This window comes from Strix uralensis, chromosome 1 (genome assembly GCF_047716275.1).
Source record: "Strix uralensis isolate ZFMK-TIS-50842 chromosome 1, bStrUra1, whole genome shotgun sequence".
Lineage (NCBI taxonomy): Eukaryota > Metazoa > Chordata > Aves > Strigiformes > Strigidae > Strix > Strix uralensis.
The window spans coordinates 55,351,482-55,365,819 of record NC_133972.1 but is presented as its reverse complement, the minus strand read 5'-3'; the positions used below and the strand labels follow the sequence as shown (position 1 = coordinate 55,365,819).

General features: G+C 37.2%; 1 protein-coding gene across 16 annotated transcripts in view; it reads left to right on the top strand.

Annotated features, from left to right (window-relative positions):
• The window catches only part of ARHGAP12 (Rho GTPase activating protein 12), an 81,149-nt gene that overhangs the window by 30,662 nt on the left and 36,149 nt on the right, over positions 1–14,338 (top strand). For 11 of the 16 annotated variants that reach the window (XR_012628805.1, XM_074867362.1, XM_074867324.1 and 8 more), the window contains 3 exons: positions 3,753–4,016; positions 11,172–11,312; positions 12,921–13,001. Coding sequence is in view for 15 of the 16 variants with exons in the window: in XM_074867362.1 (XP_074723463.1) it covers positions 3,753–4,016; positions 11,172–11,312; positions 12,921–13,001 (486 nt within the window). In the remaining variant the exon portion in view is untranslated. The remainder of the gene's footprint in view (positions 1–3,752; positions 4,017–11,171; positions 11,313–12,920; positions 13,002–14,338) is intronic. The other 5 variants (XM_074867353.1, XM_074867344.1, XM_074867335.1 and 2 more) reach the window with 1 other exon arrangement.

Here is a 14,338-nt window from a genome sequence, read left to right as displayed (position 1 = left end):
TACAGAGCATTACTGAGCTAGGGAGAGGTCATTATATACATAAAGTTGTAATAGTTCTTAATGGATTGTACAATTTTCATTCAAGTTGTAGCATCATAGAAGTATTTCTGCTTTCTAATTTTTCTTTATCACTTTTCTCGCAAGAGTCCTTCACTGTTCTTAGCAAGAGAAAGCAACATGAAAAAGTCTGAAATCTGTAAAAATAGAAAATGGATGTTGAAATGTTTTGAGTATAAGACATTTTGTGTGTGTGTGTGTGCATGGGCACATCAAAGGACATGTTCTTGTGATTCTGATAGTGAGAAGACAGAGTTTCTTTTGGTAGATTTAATTCCATGTTTATGAACGTTCAGAGGTTGTTAATGCAGAAATGAAGCCTAGGGAGTGAAGTTCTAGCTGGAAGTCCTCATGTATGTACAGAGCTGTTTAGTGTTTAGCATATATTTTAAGCTTCCCTTAACTCTGTATGTCTGCTTTTGGGAAAACAGACATGGAAGTGGTCAGAAACTATTTTGTTCTAGGTAGTGCTTTATCTATTCAAATTTGTACACTGGCAATGAGTAATGGGTTTGGTAAGTGAAAGGAGTACAGTTAAATTAATTATTAAAGGTTTTTGCAGAACGCTGTCTTAAAACAGTTCTGTGAAATGAAACTGCAAGGTGATACAGGGCCCGGGAGCTCTACAGGGACATCTAGTGGGACTTGCCTCTCTCCCAACCTGAGGGGGGGCGAGGATTGACCTTCCTGCCAACACCACGCAGAAAGTACACTAAGGTTAATTTCAGGAAACTTTGAGCTTTCTAAAAGCTGTTTTTCTCATCAACAAACGAGAAATTCTTCACAAAATTAACCTTGATAAGGTTGGGTGCTGTTGAACTGAGCATTATTGTAGACACAACAACATAGCTCATTGCGTGGCTGAAGGTATGAGGAAGTATTACTGTATGCTACGTGGTTATTTAAAATAGTTTCTGATAAGAAAGTTGTATCCCTCAAAGACGTACTTATGAGCTAAACTGTGTGTTGTAGTTAGATTGATGGCTTTGTGGGTTTTTTTGGGTATTTTTGTTTTGTGGGGGTTTTTTTTGTTGTTTTGCTGAAAGCAGTAACTTAAGGGTGCCTTTAAAAATTTTGCAATTCTCCCTGAAAAGTCTGTCAGAAGAGGGAGCAACAAGGAATGGAAGTAGCTGGAGGCTTCATTGGCAGGACAGTCCTGTTTGTTGTTCTGGACAAAAGTTCTGGCTTTCCCTTGAAAACCAGAAATTGGTATATTGAGTTTGGAAGTACTAAGCATTCAGAAGAAAACCCCTCATTATGCTTTCATATCGTGTTACTGTTTTAAACTTAACTAGTATGGTGCCTGAGTTATGTTGCAGTAGGCTGACCGTGAGCTTCCAGTATTGGCTTAGCACATACATATCCTCCGGTTTCATCTGGAGTTGTTCTGGTTATAATGCTGAAACCATTGAAAAACTCAGTGTGAAACCTCTGAGCCATATTCCTATGTTTTGCTTGAGAAAATGTTCTAAAAACTGTGAAGGATTCTGTGTCATAGCTTTTCTATTTGGAAAACACTTTTATTAATACACAGAACTGTTCTTTTAATAATGGCATTTCATTGTCTTAATTAAAACAAAAAAGCAACTGGCAAATGCAGGCTAGACAGTAAAGCCTTCTTACTGTGTTGTGTGGAAGAGCAATTTTAGGATGGGAGTGTTGTGCAAGCCAGCGACCTCCTGCTGCAGCAGCCAAGACACTCGATGGTGCTGCTTTTGCCACTTCCTTGAAATAGAGGAAGAACCTGAAGGTTTGTGCATTCCCCGGTGCAGGTGTGTGTTGGTCCTTCAAATTACAAGCCCGGTGGTTTAAACGTGGGAAATGCAGCTCTTCAGTCTGACTGGGAAATGAATGCAGAAGCTGCACTCTTGAATGAGCAGACCTCAGGGTTACTCTCCCAGCATCCCGGGGAGTTGAGGTTCATCCCTGAAAGCAGTGGGGCGATGCTTTGTTCATAGTAGTGTTCTTTATGCTGTTAGTGCTCTCAGGAGCAACTCTACTAAAGGCAGCTGTTCTACCCTCCTAACAAAGAAAAACCACCACCAAAAACCAGAAACGGGTGGTGGAAAGGCAAGATGCGGATAGTAGAAAAAGTCTTTTACTGCTCATCAAGTTTTGTAACAGTTTTTTTTCCTTTGAGTTAGGTAGAGGAGGGTACTAATTGGTTTTGGCTCTCTGATTTTGCCAGTGCTGCAATTTTTTTTTTCTTCCCCCTTGTGGTTTGTCTTAAACATACTTGCTAAATCTAGTAAGCTGTGTTTTCTCTTTTAAAGGAGCACAAAACAAGTCCATGCCTGTTTTAATCTCATTAAGTTCCTCTCTAGCTGTTTCCCCTTTTGGTTGTGGATATTGTCCATATTTGGTTCTAGCTATGGTGCAATCAGTTTATATCTGATTGTGTGGTATGATATGCTGTCTTGCCTGAGCAAACCCCAATAATTTATGATTAGATGTGGTCTAGATTAGCAGCTTATTATTTTAATGTTTAAAAGAACATTATAAAAGATCTTTTATATAATGCAGTATGTTATTTTTTCTTGTGAAAGATGCAACAAGAGGCACAAGGACTTGCCTGCAGCAAAACTTCTGAATAAAAACCAAGCAGGGGGAAGGGATAGTATAAATTATATAGTTCTTTCCTTTAGAGTGGCTAAATAATGTGCCTTAAGATACAGAGATGGCCGTGCATTACCAGGAAACTATTCAATTTGGTTTAATAACAAGCTGCTCATAATCACAACTCTCATGAAAACACATGCTCTTATATTCTGCATGATGTGTTTTACATACTTATATTATACTTTAAAAATTGAACATCTGAAAGTGTATTTCCCTCCTGAACACATTAGTGGCTTATTTGAAAGTACTTATCGTCTTAGTGAGTGCCGTGGACTTTTAACCATGCTTTCTGCTGGCACGTGAACTATTTATTAATGAGAAATTGTCACTAGTGTTTTGTTTCCTCGCAGATATTTGTTGTTCTACTTGTGTGCATATATAGGAATAAAACATATATCCACTTAATTTCTATAAGAAGAGAGTGGTAATCAGAACACTCAGTGGTATTGCTTGTAATGTTTTTAAATAAGCATCTGTTTGGAAAGGCATACAGGTAAACTGTCCAGGTGTTTTCCAGAGTTTCTTAGTCACAACACTGTGCTCATCTTTCCAGCTGAACTGTCTGTTCAGATCTCGCTGAGAAGATAAAAGTAGTACTTTACATTCACCATCATCTGTATTAGCAGTGGGGGGGAAAGGTTAGGCAAAGATGGTTCCCCAACAAGCAGCATCTCAGAAATGCTATGTTTTGTCTTGAACAAGATCATATTATTTACAATATGAGCAATACTTGAACTGTAAAGCTTAAGTTTTTCAACAAGGCAAGCATATAACTATTTTGATGACGATTCCAGTGTATTTCAAATCCACTGTAAGACATAATTATCAGCTGTCATCTGGAGAAATGCTGAAAAATTGTTTCAGTATTACATAAGTACAGCTTGTGATATCTACCTTATAGTTTACAACCTAATGTTTTCACGCCCCAGCATCTTGTGGCTGCCCTTTGTGCTTTTGTACATAACAACTAAAAAGGGAGTTTGTTGGTTTGTTTCACTGCTGTAATATATTCTGATTTATAAGGGAGCATTCTAAAATTCATTTGCTCTTTAACAATGCATTTCTTCTCTCAATAGCCAACTACTCCACCAAGCCAAGGGAGGCCTGATTCACCAGTTTATGCTAATTTACAAGAACTGAAAATATCTCAGTCTGCACTTCCTCCACTACCTACAAGTGCTCCAGTCCAAATAAATGGGGAATGGGAAACCCATAAAGATACAACAGGACGCTGTTATTACTACAACAGAGGATCACAAGAACGAACCTGGAAACCTCCGCGGTGGGCCCGAGATGCAAGCATTAATAAAGGGGATTCCCAGAGCCATGCAGATCATGAGGTAGTTCCTTCTGAGATCACAAGCAATGAGATTGTAATGCAAATGAATGCTGTTTTGCTATGGAATTTGGCATCTGAGTTTCAAGGTGTCAAGGAGTGTCTTCATTTGGTTTTTTGGTCATGTGTCTTCGTATGAAGTAGGAAACAATTTGGGTCTTCAATCGCTTTTGTGTACATGAACTGTGTGCAAGAGTAGTAAGTTGTAAAAATGCCTTACAGTCCCTCAGCAGGTATTGCAGCTTTTCTTTTAAAGGTGAAGGAAAACTAAGATATTTTGAAACTAATAGGACTGTAAATGATAATAGAGTAAGACAGCCATTGTAACTTCTCTGACATGGAGTGCGTTCTCTCTTTCCCAGTGTATCTGATGCATTTTTGGTGGAGAAGTGGGGGGGAAAAGAGGGGGAGCGTGACAGTGCTTCTAGAAGCAGGATTTATGGGGATGCGTTGAAAAAGGCAAGGGGAATTATTTTTATCAATATCAGTTAAATACACAGTAAAACAAAGGCAGGAGATATAAAGGTGTTTGCTACTGCTTGGTTAATGCTGTGGCAGTAAATTTAAATATGAGATATTTTTCTGATAAAGGAAAATATTTTCGTAGAGAGAAGTTAAGATGGATTTACAGATTAAGATGGATGTAGAGAACTCCAGAGTTCTGGAGTCAAAAACAGTCTTAATATGGAGTTCCACAACACTTTCCACCCACATCAAAAATACTGGCATAATTGAAGCTTCTATCTAATTAAAATGTATTGATTTTTATTTTAGAACTTACATTAATACATACTATTAATAGTTCTATATATTCTGTGATGCTTTAAAAATGTTTATTTTTTTAAAAAGGGGCAAATGTGACTTCAGACTCAAATTCGTGAATTCTTAAAGAGGTGGAATAATCATAGTGAATATAAAACCAAGTTTAGCTGGATAACTTGTTGCAGCATTTTATTTAACCATTTGCTTAGGAGATTTGAATTTACATACTTGTGAGTGATTTCTGCCTTGGATAGCTGTAGAAGAAGCTAGGAGAAAGGGCAGCTGAAGGAGCAATATCTTGTTATCAAATTGTATTAACTTTGAGAAAATCCTTTTCTTCATTCTGTGAATAATATCTTAGAGAACAGAAGATGAGAACGTTAAAGGTACCATGGTAGAAACTCTGCCTAGCTAAGTGTCTAGGTCCAAGGGTAGCAAATGCTGATGGGGGGGGAGGAAATCCATCCTTGGTTTTGTCAAATAGCCACAGGAGCTTTTGGCTAGATTACATTCAGGCCTTAAACATATTCTTTTGATATATAAATGGATTTTTTTCATTAGATAGACCTTTTGCTTTTGCAAAACCTCTTATCAAAGCTTTGCTGCAGACCTTGCTCAAGAGAGTTTAAGCTTACCATGAAGTTATTTATGTTAAAAGATGATTTGGGCCAATATTTGAGGTGCAGATATATTCTGCGTGGCCAGTTGCTAGGGAGAGCCAGACAGTGGTGTGTGTTTATCTGAACTACAGTGGTTCAGATAAAGCAAAGGAATAATTGGGAGATGGATATTACTATTTAAATATGCTTAAAATAGTGCTCTTGTGTTCAAACAGTACTTAGGTTAATCAGTTTCCTGACTGAAAGAAAGCAAACATTTATCAAGAAATCTTCTGCATGTTTCACTTTTATATACTTTTCAAATGTGTATAGTTTAGGTGGATTTCTTCCAAAGCCTATTGCAATGTTTAGTTTTAAAATTTAGTTGTGGGCTGCTCAAAAAATTATAGATTGCTGGAAGCCCTGTTGTAGAAGTGTACCTCTGGGATGGTAGTGCAAAAAACAGGAGAGAAAGGAAAAAGGCACCCTTTCAGTGCCTTTGGTGATGACCTTCATAGCAGCAGTGACATCAGCAAGCATTTAAACAGCCAAAAAGGCTGTGAATGTTTTCTACCTAGGTTTTAGTAAAGCCTTTGACAGTTTCCCCACAGCATTCTCCTGGAGAAACTGGCTGCTCATGGCTTGGATGGGTGTTATGCTTTGCCGGGTAAAATCTGGCTGGGTGGCTGAGCCCAAAGAACTGTGATGAAGGGAGTTAAATCCCATTGGAGGCTGGTCACAAGTGGTGTTCCCCAGGGCTCAGCACTGGGGCCAGTTCTGTTTAATGTCTTTATCAATGATCTGGACAAGGGGATCAAGTGCACCCTCAGTAAGTTTGCAGATGACACCAAGTTGGGCGGGAGTGTTGATCTGCTTGAGAGTAGGAAGGCTCTACAGAGGGATCTGGACGGGCTGGAGTGATGGGCCGAGGCCAGTTGTATGAGGTTCAGCAAGGCTGAGTGCTGGGTCCTGCACTTGGGTCACAACAACCCCATGCAACGCCACAGGCCTGGGGAAGAGTGGCTGGAAAGCTGCCTGGCAGAAAAGGACCTGGGGTCAGGTTGGTTGACAGCCGGCTGAATATGAGCCAGCCGTGTGCCCAGGTGGCCAGAAAGGACAATGGCATCCTGGCTTGTATCAGAAATAGTGTGGCTGTTAGTATAGGACTAGGGAAGTGATCATCCCCCTGTACTCGGCACTGGTGAGGCCGCACCTTGAATAGTGTGTTCAGTTTTGGACCCCTCACTATGAGAAAGACATTGAGGTGCTGAAGTGTGTTCAAACAAGGGCAACGAAGCTGGTGAAGGGTCTAGAGAACAAGTCCTGTGAGAGCAGCTGGGAGAGCTGGGGTTGTTTAGTCTGGAGAAAAGGAGGCTTGTGGGAGACCTTATTGTTTTACAACTACCTGAAAGGAGGCTGTAGCGAGGTGGGTGTTGGCCTCTCCTTCCAAGTAACAAGTGATAGGACAAGAGTAAATGGCCTCAAGTTGTGCCAGGGGAGGTTCAGATTGGGTATTAGGAAAAACTTCTTCACCAAAAGGGTTGTCAAGCATTGGAACAGGCTGCCCAGGGAAGTGGTGGAGTCACCATCCCTGGAGGTATTTAGAAATGTGTAGATGTGCTTAGGGAAACGGTTTAGTGGTGGACTTGGCAGTGCTAGGTTAATGGATGGACTCAATCTTAAAGGTTTTTTCCAACCTAAATGATTCTGTGATTCTATGAAACTTTCTTGACACAAGCTAGTGGCAGCAACAGGTAAACTAGAGAAGTGTTTGTGGCTGTCACTTTGGTATCTCTGATGATGGTCTATTAATTTCTCTCTGGCTGTCCTTTTGCTGGATAAGACTCTTTAGTCTGCATAAGGTGATTTTTTTTTTTTGAGTAGTAGCTCTTCTTGTAGTAAGTGTAACTGTTTTTCTGTTATCTTCTTTCTTTTCATGGAAGAACAATAATTCTTTCTCCCCCATCTGCAAATGATCTCTTTGACTTACTCATACTTCTGTACCATGACTTCACAACATGATTGCATGTTCAGAAAATTTGATGTTTTAATTTTTTTATTACTCATAACTTACTTCAAGCATCAAAAATAAACAAACTGAGCTATCACAGATTGGCCTTCAGATAGTTCTATCTATCATGTTTTCAGTCTTTGTAAGACCAATGGATGATACATGTTTTGATTAATTTTTAACTAGACACAAGTTTATATTTCCAGTAGCGCAAGTTCCTTAAGTAATTTGTGTCCTCTAACTCGGTTATCAAAGTTTGAGTCCTGGGAGATACACGTTGCAAGGTCATATCAATCCACTTTTCAGCAGCCATGTGTTGATTTTGAAGCTGCCTTTTTTTCTCCTTTTTTTTTGTTTTGTTCTGCATTTGGGAACGTACTTCACACTCCACTGTTCATGTTCACCTTTTTGTTTATGACCTCTGAATACTTAAACAAAAATACTTAGAGTAAAGGTTGAGATCTGAGCCTAAACTACAGCAAAATCCCAAATTTTGTCTGATTATGAAGACTTAGAGCAAATATGTCTTAATTAGTAAAAAAAAAGATTTAATTTATTATAATGAAGTTAAGTTGGCTTTTACACACTAGTCTGAGTTATGTTCATTCCCTTTAGATTCAGTAATAAAGGAGCATATGGAGGAAGGTTAAATGCTGGTTGTATCTCTACTGATTTGTCTTCGGAGGAGCTTGTATCGTATCATATTAGGTAGCAAAATGGCAAGGTGACCTAAAAACTTTGAATATTCATATATTCTAATATAGGTGTAATATATTAGAACATGAAATAGCTTATAGTTGGTCTTAGAAATTTGTGATTAGCAAATTGAATTTTATTTGATAATTAAGAAGGGGCAAAACTGTATGTAACTTGTCAAAGAAGTTGGTAGTAGATGTGGAACAAAGAAAACAGTTGTACGTTATGGCAGTTATTTGAATGGGGTCGGGGGAAGCAGTGAAGTCCTATTGACAAGGCCTCTAGGAAAGTGTATAAGACTTTGGAATTATAGATAAAATTTATCAGAAGTAGTGACTTGTTAATGTATTTGAGGAAGGAGTGCTTAACAGTAACTGGAAGAAATTTGTTAGATAGTAAAGGGATTTAATTAAGGTGGGCTGTAGAAGGAATGAGATGTCGTCATATCAGAGAAAGACAAACCTCTAATACCTAGCTAGAAGACCATAATGTGAAGTAGAGACCAACAAATTAAACCATCAAGCTGCAGAAGAGCAACAGGATTTCATTTAAATGGAAAACTACATTTAAGACATGTGGCAAGATGCAATTTAATTCTCTGGTTTTTGTTTCAAAATAAAGGGTAATAAAGGGATACTAGCTTCTTTAGTTAGTATGCTTTCTTATTATTTTGATTTTTAGAAGTAGAAGTAACTTTCAAAACTAGACTGGTTAAGTGATAAAGAGAGACCGTAACTGTTCCTTTTTTTTATTAAATGCATGGTGATGAACTGGTCTCTGCCCTTAAGAATCTTCCATGTAGACGAAAAAAAACCAGGAAAGACAGTAGAAGCTACGATGCGGGGGTCCTTTTCTGTAATTTACTTTAGTGTCACAGCAAAGTTCTTACAAGGTGTAAGGTTGGACAGCTGTCTGCTTAAGATGGCTTTATTTAAGTGTGATAAGAGTGTAATTGGGAATGGGACTCTTTAGGAAAAAGCATGGCTGATTCGTAAAAAAACATATAGGCAGTTAATACTGAAAAAGTGTTGAAAGTTTAACTGAAAGTGGCTGAACGTGGTTTGACCAGTGTTCTCTAAGCCCTGTTGATGCACCTTTAGCAGTTGTTCCTACTAGCTGAGGGACAAGGGAATGCTTTGGCTTGGTAAACTTTGTTACAAAGTCAGGAATTGTGTTTAAGTTTAGGTCTGCAAAGGTATGTGAGACTAGTTAAGCCCTGAAGCATCAAGACTGTTACTATATGAGCATCTTCCAGATAGACACATTAACAGACATTCTTACTGAACAACAGTGTTTTTTCTAGGAGGATTTTCATTTTTTAAGTCTTCCGTTTACAGGTTTTACATGTGTACAGTGTTTCCTCAGTATCAGGAGTTGCTTGGAAGAGGCAAATACAAATGCATTATGTTACTAGGTCATAACTGCTGTTAATAGTAATAATAGAAATGTCCAAAATCTACCACTTTGAACGTATGTCAATGCATTTAATATTTAACCATTAAAATATAATATAAAATTAAATATGTGTGATACAATATAGATATCTTCTAAAACAGCAGTTCAGATGGGGCCAATAGCACTCTTATCAACTCCTGAGTCTTAATTCTTCAAGTGTAAAAATAGGACTAAAGATTTTTTTATTCCACCAGTGGTTAGAAATTGGCACTTCAGAATTTCGTATTACCCCACATGCAAGCGAGGTGGCATTGTTTAATCCATAGTTTACATGCTTTCATTCTGTAGGCTGTAGAGGATGCTTACATTTTTTTCATGTTACTTTACTAATGACCTGAAAATTTCCCATGGGTTTTGCTGTGCTCGGTAAGCTGGCTCATGTCAGTGTAGGGAGTTTGTGTCACACAAGTGGTAAGGTACTCAGAAGGTAACACCAAAAACCTATGTAATAATAATTCGGAAATGTCACTAAACACATAGTGTCTAAAACCACTGGCTTTTAAAAACTGATGAGTTTCTGATACCTGGATTTTTTTGGTAAGATTTAAGTTTTTCAGGAGAGTTTGTTTTTTTTAGTTTAAAATTGAAATTCTGCCTTTCTCCTGCTTTTTAGTTTTCCTCAAAACCCTTATACTTGTGTCGTTGAACCTTAGCCTATATTTAACTATCGTAATTTCTGAACAGCAGGATGTATTCCCTCTTAGGTGTTATGCTTCCTAATAGCTGAGGATCCAAGATAGTGTGAAAGGGAATCTGCACTGAATTCCTCAGGAGACTCTGGCATAGAGATATTGTTGTGGGAGATGAATGCAGGGAGGTTTTTCTTTAACGCACGGAATGGGTGCTTTGAATAATACTACAATATGTTAGCAAGGAGACGAGCAAGGTGTACGAGGGAACAGAGATTGTTTGACGTGCGTGTGCAAAATCTTTCTTCTACTTTACCTGTCAAACTTGTTCCTTACATTATAATTCACTTCTGCCTTCAGAAAATAATCTTACACCTCAGCTAGTTGTGCAAAATAGAAAGCCTTGGTTTTACATTGTTCATTGTCACACTCAGAGTTGGAAAGAGGAGAGTGGAAATTCCTAATATTGTAGGATGCATTGCACAAGTACTGTAAAGTGCTGGGACCTACAAAGGTGCAAGTGGAGTTTCAAGTTGTCCTTAATGATTATTGTGCTTCCAGATACTATTTGGGAAGGGAAGAAAAGGATTTAGGTATGAAAGTTGGGATGTTGCCAGAAAACCAAGGTAGCAGTTCTCCCAAGTTTTTTGAGGCAATGCAGATAGCTAACTCTCTTCATCATTCAGAAATGTAAAGTTGTGGAAATAAAATTTAGAGTGGAAAAAAAATTGGAGTTTAAATAAGTAGCTGAAATCTGGTATAGTAGAAGTTTAAAAAAAATTGTATCAGTATAAACCAGTTGTTCTGAAAGTACTCTGAATTGCCTAGCAATTACCGAATATTTCTGTGCTGTAAAAATGCATCTCTTATTCTCTGATGTAAGATATAAAAATGTGAACTCCCTGCATTTATTATTATTCTCTTTCTAGTGAAATAATCTTTGATCTTTCAGATTTTAAAGCACTTTCCTTCTCAAAACTGCCTTGTATGTTTCTGACTACTTGTAGCATCTTTCATCAGAAGAAAACGACCACAGTTCTTGTTACAGCCAGTCAGATAGTCAGTATGGTTCTCCTCCAAAGGGTTGGTCAGAAGAGTTGGATGAACATGGTCAAACCTTATATACCAATGACTATACTAATGAAAAGGTACTTTTTCCTTCTTCTCATCACATGTTCTAAATCTTTTCCACTAATTCACTGTTAGAAATGCAGATTTCGTTTCTAGAAGCGAAAAGCATACCAAAGCTGTATCTACTTTTGTTTTTAAATACGCATGGAACTTTAGCAACTGAACTGCCTTTTTAAAAAATTTTTTGTATGTTCTTTACTATTTAGGAAAAGTGTTCTTATTTCCAGTTGGGTATCAGATTATATTAAATGAACATACCATGTATAATTTTTTAATTCCTGCCCTCCCCCATCCTCTTCAGTTACACTTCAGGAGTGAACTTCATACCAGTATAATGTTTTTCTTACTGTCTTTTAGGAGGTGTTCTTGTCTACGTAAGCCTTCCAGTTAAGATGGTTTCAAGCTGAAAATAATGCTGCTTTATCAGTTTCATCCTTTACTTTACTAGAGATTTTCAGTACTGATTTCAGATGCTGTAGTTTAATTAAGAAGTTTGTCTATGATATCAGCAGATTTATGTTCTATTCTAATTATTTAATTGCTACTGACAACTTACTGTGATTCTGGGCATGTCATAAAAATGTCTCCCACATAAGATTAATGACCATATTTGTTTATATTTGTAAAGCAGTCCATTTTTTTTAATTGTTCACTAAAGTTGCATTTTGTTTTTCTTAACTTCAAAAAGTATTCATTGAAACAGCAGTTTGCTTATTGTATTATAGCGCTACCTCTTTTCCACTTGATGTATGCAAGTTTTTTTTGAAAGAAGTTTTTAAATAATTGTATGTCAGCTTTGGAATTTTATCCTGCTTAATCTATTTCTGCTAACCATCTGTAGAACACATACCTGTGATTTGGCAAATAGGCAAACTTTTTTTAATTGCACTGGGATTGATAGAAAACAGGGTTTCCTATCACAAACAGTTTATTGGAAGGCAGTCTTGTGAAACCTGCTTGACCCAAAAGCCTTGCTGTGAGTGTTTTTGTGCATATTTTTTGTGTGATCTTCTTGTAGACTTTTGTTCATTACAATTCTTTACTTTCTGTATAACTAGTAACAGCAGTTGGCATAGCTTTACCTCTTTGATTGTGGGAGTTGCTTATAGAGGTTACAGAAATTGTATTATATTCTTCATGATTAGGAACTGCATCTCATGTTCCTGTTGATGTTTTAAAAATGGAGTTGTTCAACAAGTGCAATTATCCCTTAAATTATCAGCAGTTGCTGGCTGAGCTGTAATTCTGTAATTTTATGTATAAAATCCTTACGTAGATCTGATGCAAAGATTGTGCTTCCTTAAACTGACGCCATAATGTTGGCGAGAGTGAGATATGCCAACTTCAGAAATATGTTTATCGCAATCTCTTGTGTGATATTGCAGGACTATTTTCTGAGGAGTTACAGAAGGAAAAAGTATCAGTGAACCTAATTCAGGAAGCTGAAAACCATGTTGCTCTCATTGCTAACTAACCTTGGTTAGTTAATGGAGGTTGTGTGCTAGACACTGCTGAAGCGGATGGCACTTCATTAAAAATTTACTTTAAATCCCAAGTATCAGAGATTTACTGTGTTATGACTGTCACTCTGATTACATTTTCTGTCATCACATTTCTTTCTGCAGTGGATAAAACACGCAGATGAACAAGGCAGACCATACTACTACAGTGCCGATGGTTCCCGATCAGAATGGGAGTTACCTAAGGTGAGTGACCTAAAAAAAAAACTTTGACAACTTGAGGCTTTTCCAGCCTCCTCAATAAATGTTCTATGGGGCCTTTAATGGGAGTTATTCACAACAAGAGGACATATATATTGCACTTTGTTATTTCTTGCATTTTTGTGGAATTTCTGATTGTGAAGAGAAAAAAATATACTCAAGGACATGAAAAATAGATCTATGTAACTATTCAGATGTCAAAAGAAGATCATCTATCTCAGCTGAACTGAGCTTTTCATGTAAGGCAGCAGAATAATATCTGTGATTTGGCTGTGATAAAGGAAACCTCTATAGGAAAAAAGAAATTTTTTTGCTACAAAATGTTCCAGAGAAACTGTAGTATATATTTACTACCCTCCAAATATATGCTTATACAGACAGGTGTTGAAAAACAAACGTTTCAGCAGAGTTCTGTGGTATCTTTGAGAACAGTTTTATCAGAAGTGTGTTCAGGTATTTATTAATCTTGTAGTGAAAACAGAAATTTGTAGGAAACTGACAGAGCTAGGGATACTTGGTAGTCTGAGGATGTACCTAATACTATTTAATTCTCATTTTCACTTTGAAAAACTATAGGACATTCGTAATAATGGTGTAGTTGTATAAGTCTTTCCTGCTATTCGGATATTTGTTCAATCCTACATAGTAAGGTGACCATAAAAAAGTCTCACCTAAGAAGGAGCATGTTTCTCAATCATTGTTTCATCAGTCCAAAAATTGGTGTCCTAAGTCACTTCCACTTAGAAAGGAGCAACCTTAGTAGATAGTGCTTTCATAATGTTTGTGAGAAAATATTTACACTGAAATTTATGAATGAAGCTTAAACTAGATTGTTTTGTTATGTTGGTATAAGAACTTGTATCTGAGTCACTGAAGAGTTGAGTTAGCTTTGTGAACTTTCCCATGTTGGTCTGATGTGTTAGATAAATTTTGTAACATACATAAACCTAACAATATAATCTGTAACTATAGGTTTTAAAAGATACTTAGCTATTGATTAGCTACTAGATTAATTAGTAGTCTGAAAATCTGCTAGACCAGATTTTACCAGAAGCAATTGTTAGTTCAGTATGTATAATTGAAGTTAATTTTGGGGAATAATGTCTTGGGCACTTCATTCTGTGACTTCTGCAATGCAGAAAGTTTTGACTGTGAAGAAGTAGCTTTTCACTAAAATAGATAGGGTTTGGATTAGCAAATTAAATTTGGCTTTAATCCAACTATAATAAATCAGAAAGATAATCCAGAACTGTTACCTGAGGCGTATTAGCATAAATAGTTGGGATTTAGTGTTTGTGTGTTAGTGCATGATATTCTAGTGG